Source organism: Ranitomeya variabilis, chromosome 1, assembly GCF_051348905.1.
Source record: "Ranitomeya variabilis isolate aRanVar5 chromosome 1, aRanVar5.hap1, whole genome shotgun sequence".
Lineage (NCBI taxonomy): Eukaryota > Metazoa > Chordata > Amphibia > Anura > Dendrobatidae > Ranitomeya > Ranitomeya variabilis.
Window position 1 is genome coordinate 743,290,054 of NC_135232.1, and position 17,607 is coordinate 743,307,660.

The 17,607-nt window shown below is 49.6% G+C and overlaps 1 protein-coding gene across 1 annotated transcript in view; it reads right to left on the reverse strand.

Annotated features, from left to right (window-relative positions):
- SLC25A29 (solute carrier family 25 member 29) overlaps positions 1-15,584 on the reverse strand; it is a 44,272-nt gene extending 28,688 nt beyond the window's left edge. Inside the window, exon 1 of the mRNA XM_077269652.1 lies at positions 15,156-15,584. Within this exon, the coding sequence (XP_077125767.1) occupies positions 15,156-15,189 (34 nt within the window). The 5' untranslated portion in view covers positions 15,190-15,584. The remainder of the gene's footprint in view (positions 1-15,155) is intronic.
- Positions 15,585-17,607: the final 2,023 nt, after the last annotated feature.

Sequence of the window (17,607 nt, forward strand, 5' to 3'; positions counted from 1 at the left end):
GCACTATGTTCTGACCTCTATGAAAATCTGACGTTACTTTAAGCAAGAAAATAGGGTCTAGACGGAGGACTATACTATCTGTTGTTACCGTTAAGTAAGGCTCCGGAATGGATAGGGCCTGTAATTCTCCTATACGTCTAGCGGAGGTAATCGCCACTAAAAAGATGGTTTTGAGGGTAAGAACCTTTAAACAAGTTCCCAATAGAGGTTCAAATGGATCTTGCGTTAAGCTATTAAGTACCAAATTTAGGTCCCAAGGGGGAGTGCGACTATGAACTCTGGGACGAATTCTACTGGCTGAGGTCATGAAGCGTTTTATCCAATGATGGTTGGTTAAGTTCTGGTCAAAGAACGAACTAAGAGCTGAAACCTGAACCTTTAGGGTACTAGGCCTACGACCTATATCGAGACCCTTCTGGAGGAATGGGTCTAGAGTGTTTGGAGAACACCAAGATGAAAATTTCTTCCAGACTTTGCCTTAAATGGCGTTAGTTACAGGTTTCCTGCTTTTCTGAAGAGTTCGAATTACTTCATAGGAAAGTCCTCTTGCTCTTAGTATCTCGGCTTCAGTAGCCATGCGGCAAGGTTCATCCTGTGTAGATTTGGATGTAACAGGGGACCCTGGTGAAGAAGGTCGTTCTTCTGAGGCAGTAGTAGTGGACCCTCCTGGGCCATATCCAACAGTGCGCTGTACCAACTCCTTCCCGGCCACATGGGGGCGATCAGGATAGTAGTGACCCGCTCGGATCAGATTTTCTGTAGCATTTTTGACAGAATCGGGATTGGAGGGAAGGCATAGGCGAGGTTGAACCCCCAGGGGTGAGAGAAAGCATCCATGCTCCGCGCTCTGTCTTCCCTGTTTAGGGAAAATATGTTTCTAGTTTTGCATTCTGGCTGCTGGTGAATAAATCTACGTCTGGGATCCCCCATCGAGATACTAGGGAGAGGAAGACTTCCTGATCTAGGCACCATTCCCCCGGATGCACATCCTTTCTGCTTGTGTATTGGCAGATCCCTTTAGATGGACTGCTGTGATAGACAGGAAGTGTCTTTCCGCCCAGGAAAAAATTCTTGCAGTCAGTGACTTTAATTTTGTGAATTTCGTGCCCGCTTGGTGATGGAGGTACGCTACTGTGGTCATGTTGTCAGAGTATACGAGTACATGGTGACCATGGACAAGAGCTGATGCGGCTTTCAGGGCCTCTTCCACCGCCTTCAGTTCTCTTAAGTTTGATGAGCTGGCTCTGGTGTCTGGAGCCCATATGCCCTGGAAGTGAGATTTCTCTACTATGGCTCCCCATCCCCTCCGACTGGCATCTGATGTAAGTATCTTTAGAGGGAGCTGGTCCCAACTGAACCCCCGTTGGAGGTTCTGGTGACACAGCCACCATGCCAGGGATATGCTGACATGATTGGGAAGAAGAACTTTTTTGGATAGGGAGTTCTGCTGTCTGTCCCAGGATGAAAGTACATGCATCTGAAGAACTCTTGTGTGGGCTTGGGCCCATGATACCATCTGGATACAAGATGCTAAGGACCCCAGAATAGACATGGAGTGCCGTAGAGTGGGAGCCTTCAGGGTTCTGTATTTTGCTATCTTCTGTACCAGATCGAGCTGGCGCTCTCTGAGCAGGAAGGATTTCTTTAAAGGGAACCTGTCACCTGAATTTGGCGGGACCAGTTTTGGGTCATATGGGCGGGGTTTTCGGGTGTTTGATTCACCCTTTCCTTACAAGCTGGCTGCATGCTGGCCGCAATATTGGATTGAAGTTCATTCTCTGTCCTCCGGAGTACACGCCAGCGCAAGGCTATATTCCCTTGCGCAGGCGTGTACTCCGGAGGACAGAGAATGAACTTCAATCCAATATTGCGGCCAGCATGCAGCCAGCGGGTAAGGAAAGGGTGAATCAAACACCCGAAAACCCCGCCCATATGACCCAAAACTGGTCCCGCCAAATTCAGGTGACAGGTTCCCTTTAATTCTGAATTTAGCAGGACCCCTAGGAATTTCTTCTTTGTGGAGGGAAGTAGGTCCGATTTCTGCCAGTTCGGAATCCAACCCAAGGATTCTAGAATTTCTAGAGTCCTTGTCACATCCATGTTTAGACATGAGATAGATAGAGCGACAATGAGCAGGTTGTCCAAATATGGTATAATGCAAATCCCTTGAAGTTGAATGAAAAATCACTGCCTCCATCATGATCTTTGTGAACACCCGAGGTGCTGACGGGATTCCGAACGGGAGGGCGTTGAACTGATAATGTGTGATTTGATGACCCTGGGAAATTGCAAACCTTAGGAACTTTCTGAATTTTTGATGGATGTGGACATGGTAGTAGGCATCCCTCAAATCTACTGTAGCCATCACCCAGTCCTGACCCCTCAGGGGAATCGCTGACCTGATTGACTCCATCTTGAATCTTCTGTATGTAATTACCCGATTTAGGAGTTTCAGGTTGATAATTATTCTGTGCTTCCCTGAAGGCTTTTTGATTAAAAATAGGCGAGAATAGTGTCCCCTGCCTATCTCCTGATCGGGTACTGGGGAGATTACCCCAGCTTGGAGTAATTCCTGAAGGCCAGAAAGAAATGCGTCCCGGGGATGGAGATTTTGTAATGGGGTAATCCTTAGGCGCCAAGGGGGAGGACTCTCGAACTCTAGTTTTAACCCATCTTGAATGGTAACGAGTACCCAATGGTTTGAGGAGATGGTCCGCCATTGGCCGATAAAGTTCGAGAGCCGACCCCCCACACACCGGGAGTAGTCACTGTTTGTCAGGGGTCTGCTGGGTTTGGGGGACAAGGATATTTCTGCCCTTTCCCCCTTTTGGATAAATCCAACGACCAGTTTTGCCTTTCCCTTTGAATTCTCTTTGAGAAGTTTGATCTTTTGAGGGACGAAAAAAAAGCCTTTTGGGATTCCTCTGTTCAGGAAATGCTTTCTTTTTGTCTGTGGCTTTCTCTAATATATCATCAAGGGCCTGGCCGAACAAATAGCGACCTTGAAACGGAATGGCACAAAGTTTCGCTTTGGATGTGGTGTCGCCACTCCAGGATTTCAGCCACAGTGCTCTCCTGGCTGAGTTGGAAAGGACTGCAGATTTGGCTGCCACTCGAACCGATTCTGCCGAGGCATTGGCAAGGAATCCCGTGGCCTTTTGGAGAAGGGGAAGGGAATCAAGAATCACCTCCCTAGAAGTTCCCTGGGTAAGGTGATCCTCTAGAGTACAGAGCCAGCAAAACAGAGACCTAGCAACACAGTTAGATGCTATGTTTGTTTTAAGGAGGATAGTGGAGGTATCCCAAGATCTCCTTAGCAGACTTTCAATTTTCCGATCCATGGGGTCCCTGAGCTTAGATGAGTCCTCAAATAGGAGGGCTGTCTTTTTTGTCACTCTAGAAACCTGTACATCTACCTTCGGGGTATCCCAAAGAGAGATGTCTCCATCTAAAAGGGAAGCGTTTTTTTTTTTTGTTTTTTTTTATTCAGATGGAACGCCAAGTCCCTTCTCAGGGGACTCCCATTCGTGAAGAATGAGGCTCTGAACATTTTCATGCACGGGAAATCCCTTTAGTTTTCTAGGTTTAAGGCCTCCAAACATTTTGTCCTGTACCGACTGCTTCACCTCCTCTTCCTCAACACCCATTGTCCCCCTGACCATACTAATTAACTCTCGTATGTCCTCAGAGGAAAAATAATATTTTTTATTATCCTCTTTGGGGGTAGAAGTGGAGCCCTCATTCTCCCACATATCCTCTGAGTCAGAAGAGCATAATTCACCAGAGTCTGAATCAGACTCCACAGCTCACAATTTCCTCTTTTTTGAAGGAGGCTGCGGTAATAAGGTCTGGGAAAGGGCCGATACCGAGGACTGGACCTCCTGTTTAATAAGGGTCTTAATGCTTTTAAACAGAGAGGGTTGTCCAGAGTGCAACACCTCGACAGTGCAGGATTGGCAGAGCTTCTTCTTGTATGAGGAAGGAAGCTTTGTCGCACACACCACACTTGCGGTCTTCCACCGCCTTCCTGAATGTTTTGTCCTTCTTAGGGGCAGGAGCCTTGTCTCCCTAAAAAAAAAAAAAAAAAGAGAGAGAAGGGGACTAAGTCTATTTGCCACCTAGAAGTAAAGGACCTTCATCCGCTACTTATGTTAGGAGGGAGGACGCTGGGCTCAGCAGATGCAGAGAGGGGTGTTTTGTCACCGTCCATGGTCTGTCTATCCGTCACAGTCACACGGAGACAGACAGTGGGCCATACCTGGAGGTGTCCCCTGACCAGGATTAAATAATCAAGGTCACAGCGTCCGGAATAGCGTGCTCCTCCTCTCCCAGGTCCGCAGGTGCAGGGGGCAGAGGAGGTTCCCGATCGGGAACACCCCATGTGGCAGCCGGCTCCATAGTACCAGTGGCGGTGCTGGGCACGCGTGTGTTCCACACAGGAAAGCACAGGAAGTGAACCTGAAGTTCGGAGTACGTCACTTCTGCTGCGCGAATACACTGAATCCGGCACCAAGAAGGAGAGGAAGAAGCCGGGGAGCTGTGAGAGGACCCCGGCCGCACATCACCGCCTCGCTTTACCCCCCAGAGGGGGTGCGGGAAGGAGGGTTCTGAGTCCATCAGGAATGGAGAAGGGAGCAGCTATGAAGGGAGGAGAGCAGAGCCCCCGACCCCAGCTGCCCGGCTAAAGGTAAGAAGAACTGGGTACTCCGATCGCCAGCCACAGCAGCACCACAGCAGGACCTCTTCATGCCCCATAGGGGGACAGGAAAAACACTGGTGGTTGCAGGAAGGGGACAGCATTTAACCTCTGTTTCCTGTCCCCCATTAGGGTGGGGAGACATCCTATGCTGCTGTCGTGGAAGGTGACTGGAGAATAGTGTAGTTACTTACCGATAACGGTATTTCTCAGAGCCCATGACAGCACTACCAGAGAGAGGGAATCCACCCTTCAGGGACAGGAAACCTACAGGATGAAAAGGGCGGTACCTCTCTCCTGCGTCAGTTTGGTTTACAGAGCATCAGAGGTCCTCCAGGTTAGTGACAACAGGAAATATACATTTTTAGCAAAATACTTACGAAGATTACACCGTGTCTAAATCAAACACACACACTTCGTATAATAAGGTGCTCACCGCACACGTGATAAGGGGGGAATAAGCAGGTGCTGTCATGGGCTCTGAGAAATACCGTTATCGGTAAGTAACTACACTATTCTCAGTCGCCCATGACAGCACTACCAGAGAGAATTGCAGAGATTATTGCTTTAGGGAGGGACCACAGCCTGCAAGACCCTTCTTCCGAAGGTTAAGTCAGACGAAGAGGCCAGGTCTAAGCTATAGTGCCTAAAGAAGGTTGAAGGTATTGACCAGGTGGCCGCCTTAGTCTATGTTCACATTTGCGGTCTGCGCCGCAGCGTCGGGCGCCGCAGCGTCGCCGCATGCGTCATGCGCCCCTATATTTAACATGGGGGCGCATGGACATGCGTCGCACTTGCGTTTTGCGCCGCATGCGTCACTGCGGCGCACGCGTCCGGGCGCAGCAAGTTGCATTTTTGCTGCGTCCAAAATCAATCAAAAAAAGGATGCATGCGGCGCAAAACGCAGCGTTGTGCATGCGTTTTTGTTTGCGTTGTGCGTTGCGGCGCCGACGCTGCGGCGCACAACGCAAATGTGAACGTAGCCTTACAGATTTTATCTATTGGTACCTCCGACCTTTCGGCCCAGGAGGTCGCCATAGCCCTTGTAGAGTGTGCCTTGAGCCCTTCAGGCACTGCGTTTCCCGTGGATGAGTATGCCGGGGCTATCGCATCAGTTACCCAGCGAGCTATAGTGCTTTTGGAGGCTTTGAGTCCTTTTCTAGGTCCCTGAAAACAGACAAAAAGAGACCCTTCCTTCCTACACTGTCGGGAGGATTCTAGGTAATGTACTAGACACCTTCTCACATCTAATGTGTGGAATTTTTCCTCTTCTTGATTTTTCGGGTTTGGGCAGAAGGAAGGAAGGATTATTTCCTGGGACCTATGGAAATTGGAAGCAACTTTGGGTAGATAAGCAGGGTCTGTTTTCAATATTACCCTATCCTCCATGATTTGCGTGAAGGGAGGATTCGCAGATAGAGACTGGAGGTCACTAATTCTACGGGCAGACGTTAGGGCTGTAAGAAGGGCCGTTTTGAGAGATAAGATTTTAAGTGGTATCGAATCTATGGGCTCAAACGGGGGTTCTGTCAGAGCTGATAATACTAAATTTAAGTCCCAGGATGGAGGACTTCTGATTTTTATGGGCCTAGAACGTACAGCGGTTTTAATGAACCTTGTTACCCATGGGTTAGTGGCAATATTATCATTGTATAACGCCCCTAAGGCCGCTACCTGCACTTTTAAGGTGCTCACCGAGAGGCCCATATCTAAGCCTTTCTGTAGAAACTCTAATATTTTGACCACTGGGACCCATCTTGAAGTTTTACCCCGGAGGTGGACAGAAACTTTTTCCAGGTTTTACCGTAGATTTTAGTTGTTACTGTCTTTCTACTTTTTAATAGTGTGGACACTAAATTATCGGAGAAGCCCTTTGCCCTTAGCAGTGACCTCTCAAGTTCCACGCTGTCAAGTGGAGATTTGCTGACCGAGGGTGGAGCACCGGTCCCTGTGATAAGAGGTCCGTAAGGTCCGGGAGAACCCAGGGATCGGCGACCGATAGGATTCTCAGCCAGGAAAACCAGGCCCTTTTGGGCCAGAAGGGGGCTATTAGGATGATTCTCGCCCTGTCCTGTCTTATCTTCCGCAGAACTGCCGGGATAAGTATATGAGGGGGAACGGCATATGCAAGACCCTGAGTCCAGGGAATCGAGAATGCATCCAGTGCCCGGGGGTTCCCTCTGGGGTCCAGAAAACAAAATTCCTTTACTTTCCTGTTTTCTATACTGGCAAAAAGGTCTATTACCGGGACCCCCCAGATTTTGTTAATCTGATCGAAGATGCTTTGGTTCAGAGCCCATTCCCCGTTTTAGCTGGGTACGGCTTAAGAAGTCTGCTTTTTGGTTCTCTACGCCCTTTATATGTAACGCCGAGAGGGATAGGAAGTGGTCTTCGGCTAAGGTGAAGATTTGGGAAGTGGTCTTCATTAGGGCTTGGGATCTGGTCCCTCCCTGGTGGTTCAGGTAGGCTACCACTACCTGATTGTCCGAAAAAACCCGGACATGATGCCCCCACAGGTTGGGAAGAAAAAATGACAGAGCATGGCTCACTGCGCAAAGTTCTTTTTGATTTGAGGATACCTCGTATTCTTGATCTGTCCAGACCCCCTGAGTAACACTGTTGTCCAGGTGAGCTCCCCACCCCGTGGGACTGGCATCCGTGGTAACTACTCGATGTATATCTATCACCCACGGAACCCCCTTTGATAGATTGTTGGAATCTAACCACCAGTCTAGGGAACAAATAGTGTCTGAACTTAGAGTCATGCGACACTCTAGGTGTCCCCTCAGTGTAACCTGATTCCTCAGAATATCCCACTGGAGGTCTCTCGTGTGGATTTGAGCCCACTGTATTGCTGGGAGACAAGCAGAAAGGGACCCCAGCAGTGACATCGCTTCTCTCAGGGTCATATGAGGGTTTGAGCGAGCTCTGGACACAATACTTGATATTTTTTGTTTCTTCTGGTCTGGAAGACGACATTCCTGTAAAACCGAGTCCAAAGTTAGACCCAAAAACTCTTGAACCCTGGTCGGTTCCAGTTTTGACTTTTTGGAGATTTAGGAGCCAACCTAATTCCGTTTTTATTACTCTGATGCATTGTTGGCGACAGTGTTGGGCTGAGTTGCTGACAATTAGGAAGTCGTCGAGATATGGTATTATAAGAATGTCTTTTTCCCTTATGTGGGCCATCATTTCCGCTACCAACTTGGTAAATATACGGGGCGCTACTGAAATGCCAAATGGAAGGGCCTTGTACTGGTATTCCCTTACTTCTCCCTCCATGACTACTGCTAGTCTGAGGTATTTTTGTGAGTTTTTGTGGATGGGGACGTGATAGTACGCGTCGCTGAGATCCAACACTATCATGAAACAATTTGGAAACAGGTTTTTTTATTGTTGATTTTATTGATTCCATTTTGAAGGTTTGATTCTTTACATAACTGTTTAATTTCCGTAGATTTATTATTGTGCGGAAGGAACCATCCGGCTTTGGGATCAGATATAGTGGGGAAAAGAATCCTTTCCCCCTTTCCAGTAGGGGAACTTCTCGGATCACATCTTTGATTATGAGTTTTGAGATCTCTTGTTCCAAGGCCTGTTGTTGTCGAAGTGAGGGTTTTAATGGAGTGACCACATAGTTTTGGGGAGGAAGGGCGGTAAAGTTTATTTGAAGTCCCATCTTTATTAAGTTTAAAATCCAAGTACTGGAAGAGATTTGTTCCCAGGCCGGAAGGTATTGAGACAGTCTCCCTCCCACCCTAGGGGAGGTGTCACTTAGGGGTCTTTTTATTTCTCAGGGAATTGCCAAAGAGGAATCCCCTATCTCTATTTCTCCCATCATCCCATTTGTTCTGTTCTCTAGGGGGGCGTCTGCGGAAAAACTTCCTGTTCCGAAAGGGCCGCTTAACAAATGGTGTGGTCAGGTTAGGGAACCCCTTCTTTTTATCTCCGGCTTTTTGTAGAATGTCATCTAGGGTTTCCCCAAACAAAAATTTCCCCTCACACGGGATTGAACAGAGTTTTTGCTTTGTCTGTAGGTCGCCTGGCCAGTTTTTCAGCCATAGCGTCCTACGAGCTGCATTAGATAAGGCTGCCAATTTTGAAGTGAGTTTGATAGAATCGGCCGACGAGTCAGCCAAGAAAGCTGCCGCCCCCCTAATCATGGGAATTGATTCGATTACTTTATGTCTGGATACCCCATCTCTCAACTGTTTCTCTAAATTGTCTATCCAAATCATTAAAGATCTGGAAGTACATGCGGCTGCTATTGCGGGTCTTAAACATCCCCCTGCCGACTCCCAGGCCCCTTTAAGGAAGGTATCGGCTCTTTTATCGAGGGGATCTTTCAGCGTTCCCATGTCCTCAAAGGGCAATGCAAACTTCCTTGACGCTTTAGCTACTGCAACATCAAGTTTAGGGGCTTTGTCCCATGACATAGAAGCCTCTTCCGCAAAAGGATATTTCCTTTTAAGGGAGGGCACAGATGAATTTTTCCTTTCTGGTTTCTCCCACTCCTTTTTAATTAAGGTCTGCACGTTTTCGTTAAGTGGAAAGACTCTACGTCTTTTCTGGCCCAGACCTCCAAACATAATGTCCTGAACTGTTTTTGTCAGGACGTGGATCTAGGACTCCCATTGTAGATCTTACGGCTTTCACAAGGGCATCTACTTCGTCTAAGGGGAAGCAGTGGCGGCCTCCACTCTCAGAATCCGAGGAGGAAGAGGAACCCCTTCTGTCTGACATACCCTCATCAGAACTAGAAGAATCAGAGTGAGAATAGGGCACAGGTGTTTTTCCCTTAACCCCCTCCCCTTTAAGGGATTTGAATGCTGTTTCTACCTCTGATCTTATTACTGATCGTAATACAGAGGCAAAACTAGGTGTTTCTTCACAAAGGACTTGTCCTATACAGGAACCGCATAATTTCTTATCCCAGTTCTGTAACAGGGGTTCTCCACATAAGGGGCAGTTTCTATGCTTAGTTTTCTCTGTTTTTTTCTTGCCTAAAAAATAAACGGAAAAGGGGACCCCAATTATTTGGTGAACTTTTACGAAGATCACTCACCCATCTTGAGCAGCCACAGGTACCGGTTCTGGAGGAGGTATGGGATCTTGTATGAGACCCAAAGTAGATGGTGTCGGCTGGCTAGACATATTGGAGGCTTTACTCTGCGCCGTGGAATGGCTCCTGGAGCTGGTACTTCGGGTGCCTGCAGAGGTCCTTCTCTTTGGCTCATCTGACTTGCGCTGGTGGTGACGCTGCTGCTGCGGCGGCTGTAAGGGCTGCGCCGGCTGGAGCTGCTGATCGCTGTCCGCCATATTGGGACTGCATGCAGCAAAGGGCGCTCCCACAGCGGTCTTTTTAAATAGCGCGCCGATTCACCCCCTCCTCCAGGGCTGCGTTCCAGGGAAGCGCTGGTCCCCTCGTCTCAAGTGCGCTTTGCCCGGGACCCGGAAGTGGTCGGCGTCTATATCCGGTTCGGCAGCCATCTTTGTGCTCTCACACACCGAGCCACCGCTCCGGACCAGGAAGTGCCTCCGCATGGCGCAAGGGCACACCGGGTCCCCGAAGCCCCTACCCCAATCCGGGGAGGCAGCCGCGCTCCCCTCCGCGCGCTCTGCAGCCCCATCGGACCCAGAAGCGGCGGCGTCGGACACCGTACCAGCGGTGACAGGGGCCTCCCCGCCGTCATACCCCCACTGGTCGGCTCCGGATCTCAGGTACCGAATCCTTGAGGGTTCCCTGTCAGGGACAGGAAACCAAACTGACGCAGGAGAGAGGTACCGCCCTTTTTATCCTGTAGGTTTCCTGTCCCTGAAGGGCAGATTCCCTCTCTCTGGTAGTGCTGTCATGGGCGACTGAGAAACATTCAATTTATTGTTTTTCTAAATTTTCTGCATAGAATATGAACGGATGAATCACTTACGGCAAAAACTGACAATGACCAAACACTGACGAAAATCTGTCTTTTTTGCGTCCAAGAAAAATCACTGATGTCACAGCGACAATTTTCATCAAGCAGACGTTATACAAGCACCATGCTCTGTCCTTATCCAAGAACATGGAGAAATGAAACATCACTACACCGGCATCTACCTACAATAACCGCTCCGTCACTACCGCAGACCGCCATACAGAGGGGCAGCGGAGAGATCTGTAATGTAACATCACTCCCCCGCATCTACCTACAATAACCTCTCCGCTGCCCCTCTCTATGGCGTTCTGCGGTAGTGACGGAGCGATCTGTAATGCAACATCACTACACCGGCATCTACCTACAATAACCGCTCCGTCACTTCCGCAGAACGCCATACAGAGGCCCCAGAGTCCTGGTCGTTGCAGTAATGTCGCTCTTCCACCAGGGGGAGTGATATTACGTCTGATGGTACTAAAGGAGTTCATCTTGCCAGGTAACACAAGTCACACACTACACTTCACACTCCAGACCACCAGGGGGAGCCTTGCTTCTATCTATTAGGACACTCCTCACATACGGGTAAAACTGGTGGGTTGGATAGAAAGTTAGTCAGACGCTGCCTGGGTTTGACCCAGTGAGCACATGTCAGGCAGACAGAGGGGAAAAGGAGGAACATCTGAGCTGCAGACAGAGGGTCCCTGTCAGGGGTGGGATCCTGACAGAGGCCTAGCGAGACAGAAAAACACGGAGCTGCGCCAGCCCCACGTGCGGCAGCATCCTAAGAAAGGACAAGAAAGGAATTGTATTGTGGAGAGTGAGAAACGAAGTCACAGCACAAGGAGATAATACCGGGAGGAGTTCTGCCCTGAGATCGGCAGCCTCCTTCTGAGGCGCGTAGCCGGTGGCCGGAACACCGAGGGAGTAATTGACTCTACGCATTACTTCAGAGACCGGCAGGACAGTCAATTCCAAGTTGGCTGCCCGACCTTAATACCTAAGAAGACACGGTGGCAAATTGTGGGAGAGGGGCGTCACTAGGGTCCCTACAAACAAGCCCCAGGCCATCCCAGTCATACGGGTTGTCCTATCCATACCATCTGGGGGACAGAGAGAGAGAACATCAGAAACATCCACGAAAGTTGTGAGGACTATCCCGTGGTGCTCAGCAGGGAGGTACTACAACACACAGGCGCTAGTAGGAAGTTTACTGATTTCCACCTGGTTAAGAGAACTCTGGATGTGCCTTCGTACCGGCCGGACTCTGCCAGCCCTGTGATCTGTACTCTGGACTGCGGACGCTGAAGTCTTCAGTAAAAGGTAAAGAGACTGCAACCTTTGTATCCGCGTTATTCATCGCGCCTTACATCGTCCACCATCACCACCTACACATCTGGGAAGCCCTGGGGATACACTTCACCTGTGGGAAGGTATACCATCTAGCTGCCATTCCATCACCCCAGCGGACCCCTAGCAGCATCGGTCACCCTGACCGAATACCACAGGTGGCGTCACGAACACACAAACTTTACACCTTTAATTGGATGCCCCTCAGAAGGGCCACGGACCGGGTCGGGCCACCGTGACATCCCCAGAACCGAGAGAGAGGCCCGGTACTGAGTACCCCATTGCCCTTAACGTGGGGGCGCTCCATTTACACTCAAGAAAAATTTATATACAGTGTCCCAGATCAGGGCATTGCTCAAGACATACAATAAGAGCCATGGGCACCTGGTAAACCTAATTGTCATGCAGATCCCACCGCTTGGTGCCCATCTGATACTATATGATTTATATGTACTGGAGATGAGGACACATCTACAATCCTCATCTAAAAGGAGAACTCAGGAGGAGCCCAAATCCTCCAGTCCTGGGAATGAGAAATGTTCTGCACTGATGTCACCTCCGCGCTGCTGGTGCAAAATCCTTTGCCTCATTGTGTACAGTGGAAGCAGCGGGCGCGGGCGGCAAACGACCCCATTGTCAACATCTAATAAAAGCATTTTACAAATACACATGGCTAATCTAAACTGCAGCAGAATGTACGGAGAAGGAAGTGAGAGCAGTAGGTGATTCACACAGACAGCCGCCCAGAACATATGCATTACACTACATTTATATAACATGGGGCCTCCTCCTGTGAATCTGCTCCCAGATCTAAGAAATGATCCCACCCTATGCGGAGATCCCTCAAAACTGAATAATTCCAAGCAGGCCCTTGGCATACAGATTCCCAGTAAGGCTTCTTTCTCACTTCCCTCTTTTTTGGTCCGTCACAATCCGTCGTTATGGGCAAAAAACGGATCCTGCAAATGTGCTTGCAGGATGCGTTTTTTTGCCCATAGACTTGAATAAGCGACGGATCGCGATGGATGGACACAAGACGCATCAGTCGTGCGACGGATGCGTAATGTTTTGGCAGAGGCGAAGCACAAAAAAAGTTCAATGAAACGTTTTTTTTGTGCGGCGCGTCCGCCATTTCCGACCGCGCATGTGCGGCCGGAACTCCGCCCCCACCTCCCCGCTCATCACACTGGGCAGCGGATGCGTTGCAAAACTACATCTGCTGCCCACGTTTCCGACGGCCCCGTACCGATGGAAGTGTGAAAGTAGCTTAAATCCTCCTGTCTTCAGGTGCAGACAGAAGCAGCAGAGGGCCCCTATGCAAGAACAGCATGTGGGCCCCTCACACACCAATACATCATCCCATCGCCCCACTTGCATGTCTTATAAATCCACCAATAGCTTGGAGCTAATAAAATTCACAGTCCTCTACATACCATCTTAAGGCCTCATTCACATGTCAGTATTTGTATGCCAAAATCAGGAGTGGAACTTACAGAGAAAAACTATAATTGATAGATTGACCCTGTCCTAAGACTAAATCCTAGTAGACAGCGGTTACATGGTGACCAAGGACCCCCATATCTAAGGGACACCAGAAGTCGCACAGGTCTCACATGGATTACATGGTGACCGAGGACCCCCATATCTAAGGGACACCAGAAGTCGCACAGATCTCACATGGATTACATGGTGACCGAGGACCCCCATATCTAAGGGACACCAGAAGTCGCACAGGTCTCACATGGATTACATGGTGACCGAGGACCCCCATATCTAAGGGACACCAGAAGTCGCACAGGTCTCACATGGATTACATGGTGACCGAGGACCCCCATATCTAAGGGACACCAGAAGTCGCACAGGTCTCACATGGATTACATGGTGACCGAGGACCCCCATATCTAAGGGACACCAGAAGTCGCACAGGTCTCACATGGATTACATGGTGACCGAGGACCCCCATATCTAAGGGACACCAGTAGTCACAGAGGTCTCACATGGATTACATGGTGACCGAGGACCCCCATATCTAAGGGACACCAGAAGTCGCACAGGTCTCACATGGATTACATGGTGACCGAGGACCCCCATATCTAAGGGACACCAGAAGTCGCACAGGTCTCACATGGATTACATGGTGACCGAGGACCCCCATATCTAAGGGACACCAGAAGTCGCACAGGTCTCACATGGATTACATGGTGACCGAGGACCCCCATATCTAAGGGACACCAGAAGTCGCACAGGTCTCACATGGATTACATGGTGACCGAGGACCCCCATATCTAAGGGACACCAGAAGTCGCACAGGTCTCGCATGGATTACATGGTGACCGAGGACCCCCATATCTAAGGGACACCAGAAGTCGCACAGGTCTCGCATGGATTACATGGTGACCGAGGACCCCCATATCTAAGGGACACCAGTAGTCACAGAGGTCTCGCATGGATTACATGGTGACCGAGGACCCCCATATCTAGGGGACACCAGAAGTCGCACAGGTCTCGCATGGATTACATGGTGACCGAGGACCCCCATATCTAAGGGACACCAGTAGTCACAGAGGTCTCGCATGGATTACATGGTGACCGAGGACCCCCATATCTAAGGAAAACCAGTAGTCACAGAGGTCTCGCATGGATTACATGGTGACCGAGGACCCCCATATCTAAGGGACACCAGTAGTCGCAGAGGTCTCGCATGGATTACATGGGCCTCTTCCCATTCCTATACACTAAAGATACACAAGGTATAAAAAAAAACAACCTCATTGTGGGAACGTGGCCTTAGATTCTGCCATTTGTGTTAATGCCACAGTGTTCTCCCCCACTACATAATGGATGTGCTCCCTGCAATTGGCGGATCTGCTGCATTGTCTCCCTCTAGATTTTAGATACAGGAGTCAATATTTACATTAGGAAGGATACAATGTATCACTATGTAGCAGCTGCATTCTATGGGGGAAATTATTGTATTTATAGCCATAAACACAGCAATAATCCAGATTATAGGACAGATTATTAATAGCTGTGTGTAATGTGACCTGGGGGTACAAACAGAAGAATCTGCAGGGGAGAAGGGGGCAACAAATAGACCCTTTGCACCAGGTGAAAGGCTAGTTCTCAGGAAAGAAGCAGATGGTGGATGGCAAATGGAGGGCACGAAGATTTATAGCGATGACTGATGCAAGCCTCACCTCCTGCGCATCCAGCCAGGAAATCCAGCGCCATTCCTCCCAGGGTGGATGCAACTGCTACAGAGAGTCCAGTGCCAGCTGCTCCACGGTGCCAGCCCTGGGTGCCCTCAGCGGGTGGGAAGGACAAGGAAGCCTCGGGGTAGCAGTGAGGGCAGGAGTCCTACAGGGGGTGGTAGTGAGTCTCAGGTACCAGCAGCTGCTTCCCTGCACTGGTGATGACCTGTGGCAACAGACTAATGCTGCCGACCACCCTGCGCCTCCGCCGCCGGTCACACCGATCTGCGCTGCCGCACTCCAGACCTTCCTAGCTCAGTCACCGCCCAACAAGGTGCAAATATCCTTATTTAGGAGCTGCGTCCTGTCCAATCAGCGCTGGAGGATGGGACAACACCCCCAACCCATGCTCCTTGACACGCCCACCTGGGGTGGGGGGAGGGGGTGGAGCTCAGAGCATCATCCATATGCAAGAGTCAGTGAGTGGCAGCGAGGAGCGTGTGCTAGTGCCCGCCCAGCTCTGCCAGTCACCGCCAGGAAAGTGCAAAATCTTACTCAGGCGCTAGATGGCGTCTGCACCAGATGCCAAGCTGTAAGGCCACGTTCACACTTGTAGCATGCTTGTTTTCTCTTCCCTGCAGGTCGTCTTATCAAAATGCGCAATGGCAATCTGCTCTATTTATTGCGCCTTTCTTTGCTTCCCAGTTTTTTGTGTGGATTTGACTCAGCAGTTTTTAAGTGCAGAAACCCTGCGATTCATCGCTGACAAAATGCAGTTATCATTTTACATGAGGCTATAAAGAAAGAAAAAGCAGCAAAATGCGCACGGCGGGCCGGAGGTTTAATGAAATAGCATCCACTCTGCTTGAAATGTTAATTACGAGGGGGGGATGGAAGGGTGGGGGGTCCGCACAGGAAAATTATTATTATTATTTATTTATATAGCACCATTGATTCCATGGTGCTGTACATGAGAAGGGGTTACACACAAATTACAGATATCACTTACAGTAAGCACACTAACAATGACAGACTGATACAGAGGGGCGAGGACCCTGCCCTTGCGGGCTTACATTCTACAGGATTATGGGGAAGGAGACAATAGGTTGAGGGTTGCAGCAGCTCCGGCGTTGGTGAGGCGGTAGCTTCGGTAGTGATGAGGAGGCAGCGCGGTCAGTGCAGGCTGTAGGCTTTCCTGAAGAGGTGGGTTTTCAGCTTCTGTCTGAAGGATCCGAATGTTGATAGTCGGACGTGTTGGGGCAAAGAATTCCAGAGGATGGGGGATATTCGGGAGAAGTCTTGGAGGCGGTTGAGTGAGGAGCGAATAAGTGTGGAGGAGAGAAGGATGTCTTGGGAGGACCGGAGATTACGTGACGGAAGATATCGGGAGATTAGTTCAGAGATATATGGAGGAGACAGGTTATGGATGGCTTTGTAGGTCAGTATTAGTAATTTGAACTGGATACGCTGAGGGAATGGGAGCCAGTGAAGAGATTTGCAGAGGGGGGGAAGCAGAGGAGTAGCGAGGAGAGAGATGAATTAGGCAGCAGAGTTAAGGATGGACTGGAGAGGTGCAAGGGTGTTAGCAGGGAGGCCGCAGAAAAGGATGTTGCAGTAGTCGAGGCGGGAGATGATTAGGGCATGCACAAGCATTTTAGTAGATTGAGGGTTGAGGAAAGGACAGATTCTGGAGATATTTTTGAGCTGGAGGCGACAGGAGGTGAACAGAGCTTGGATGTGCGGTTTGAAGGACAGGGCAGAGTCAAGGGTTACTTCGAGGCAGCGGACTTCCGGTACGGGGGGAAAGCGTGATGTTGTTAATTGCGATAGATAGGTCAGGTAAGAAAGATCTATGAGATGGAGGAAAGATGATGAGTTCAGATTTGTCCACATTGAGTTTGAAGAAGCGAGAGGAGAAGGAGGATATGGCTGATAGACACTCCGGGATTCTGGACAGCAGAGAGGTGACGTCTGGGCCAGAAAGGTAGATCTGAGTGTCATCAGCATAAAGGTGGTACTGGAATCCATGTGACTTTATGAGTTGTCCCAGGCCAAGTGTAGATTGAGAAGAGTAGGGGTCCTAGAACAGAGCCTTGGGGGACTCCAATAGAGTGAGGGTGGAATGAGGAGGTAGTGTGGGAGTGGGAGACGCTGAATGTGCGGTTGGAAAGGTATGAGGAGATCCAGGATAGGGTGAGGTCTTTGATGCCAAAGGAGGAGAGGATCTGTAGTAAGAGGCAGTGGTCAACTGTGTTGAAGGCAGAGGACAGGTCTAAAAGGAGGAGTACAGAGTATTGTCGTTAGCTTTGGCTGTAAGTAGGTCATTAGTGATTTTGATCAGGGCTGTCTCCAGTTGAGTGATGGGGCAGAAACCAGATTGTAGATTGTCAAAGAGCAAGTTAGCTGAGAGGTGGGAGGAAAGTTCAGAGTGGACGTGCTGCTCCAGGAGTTTGGAAGC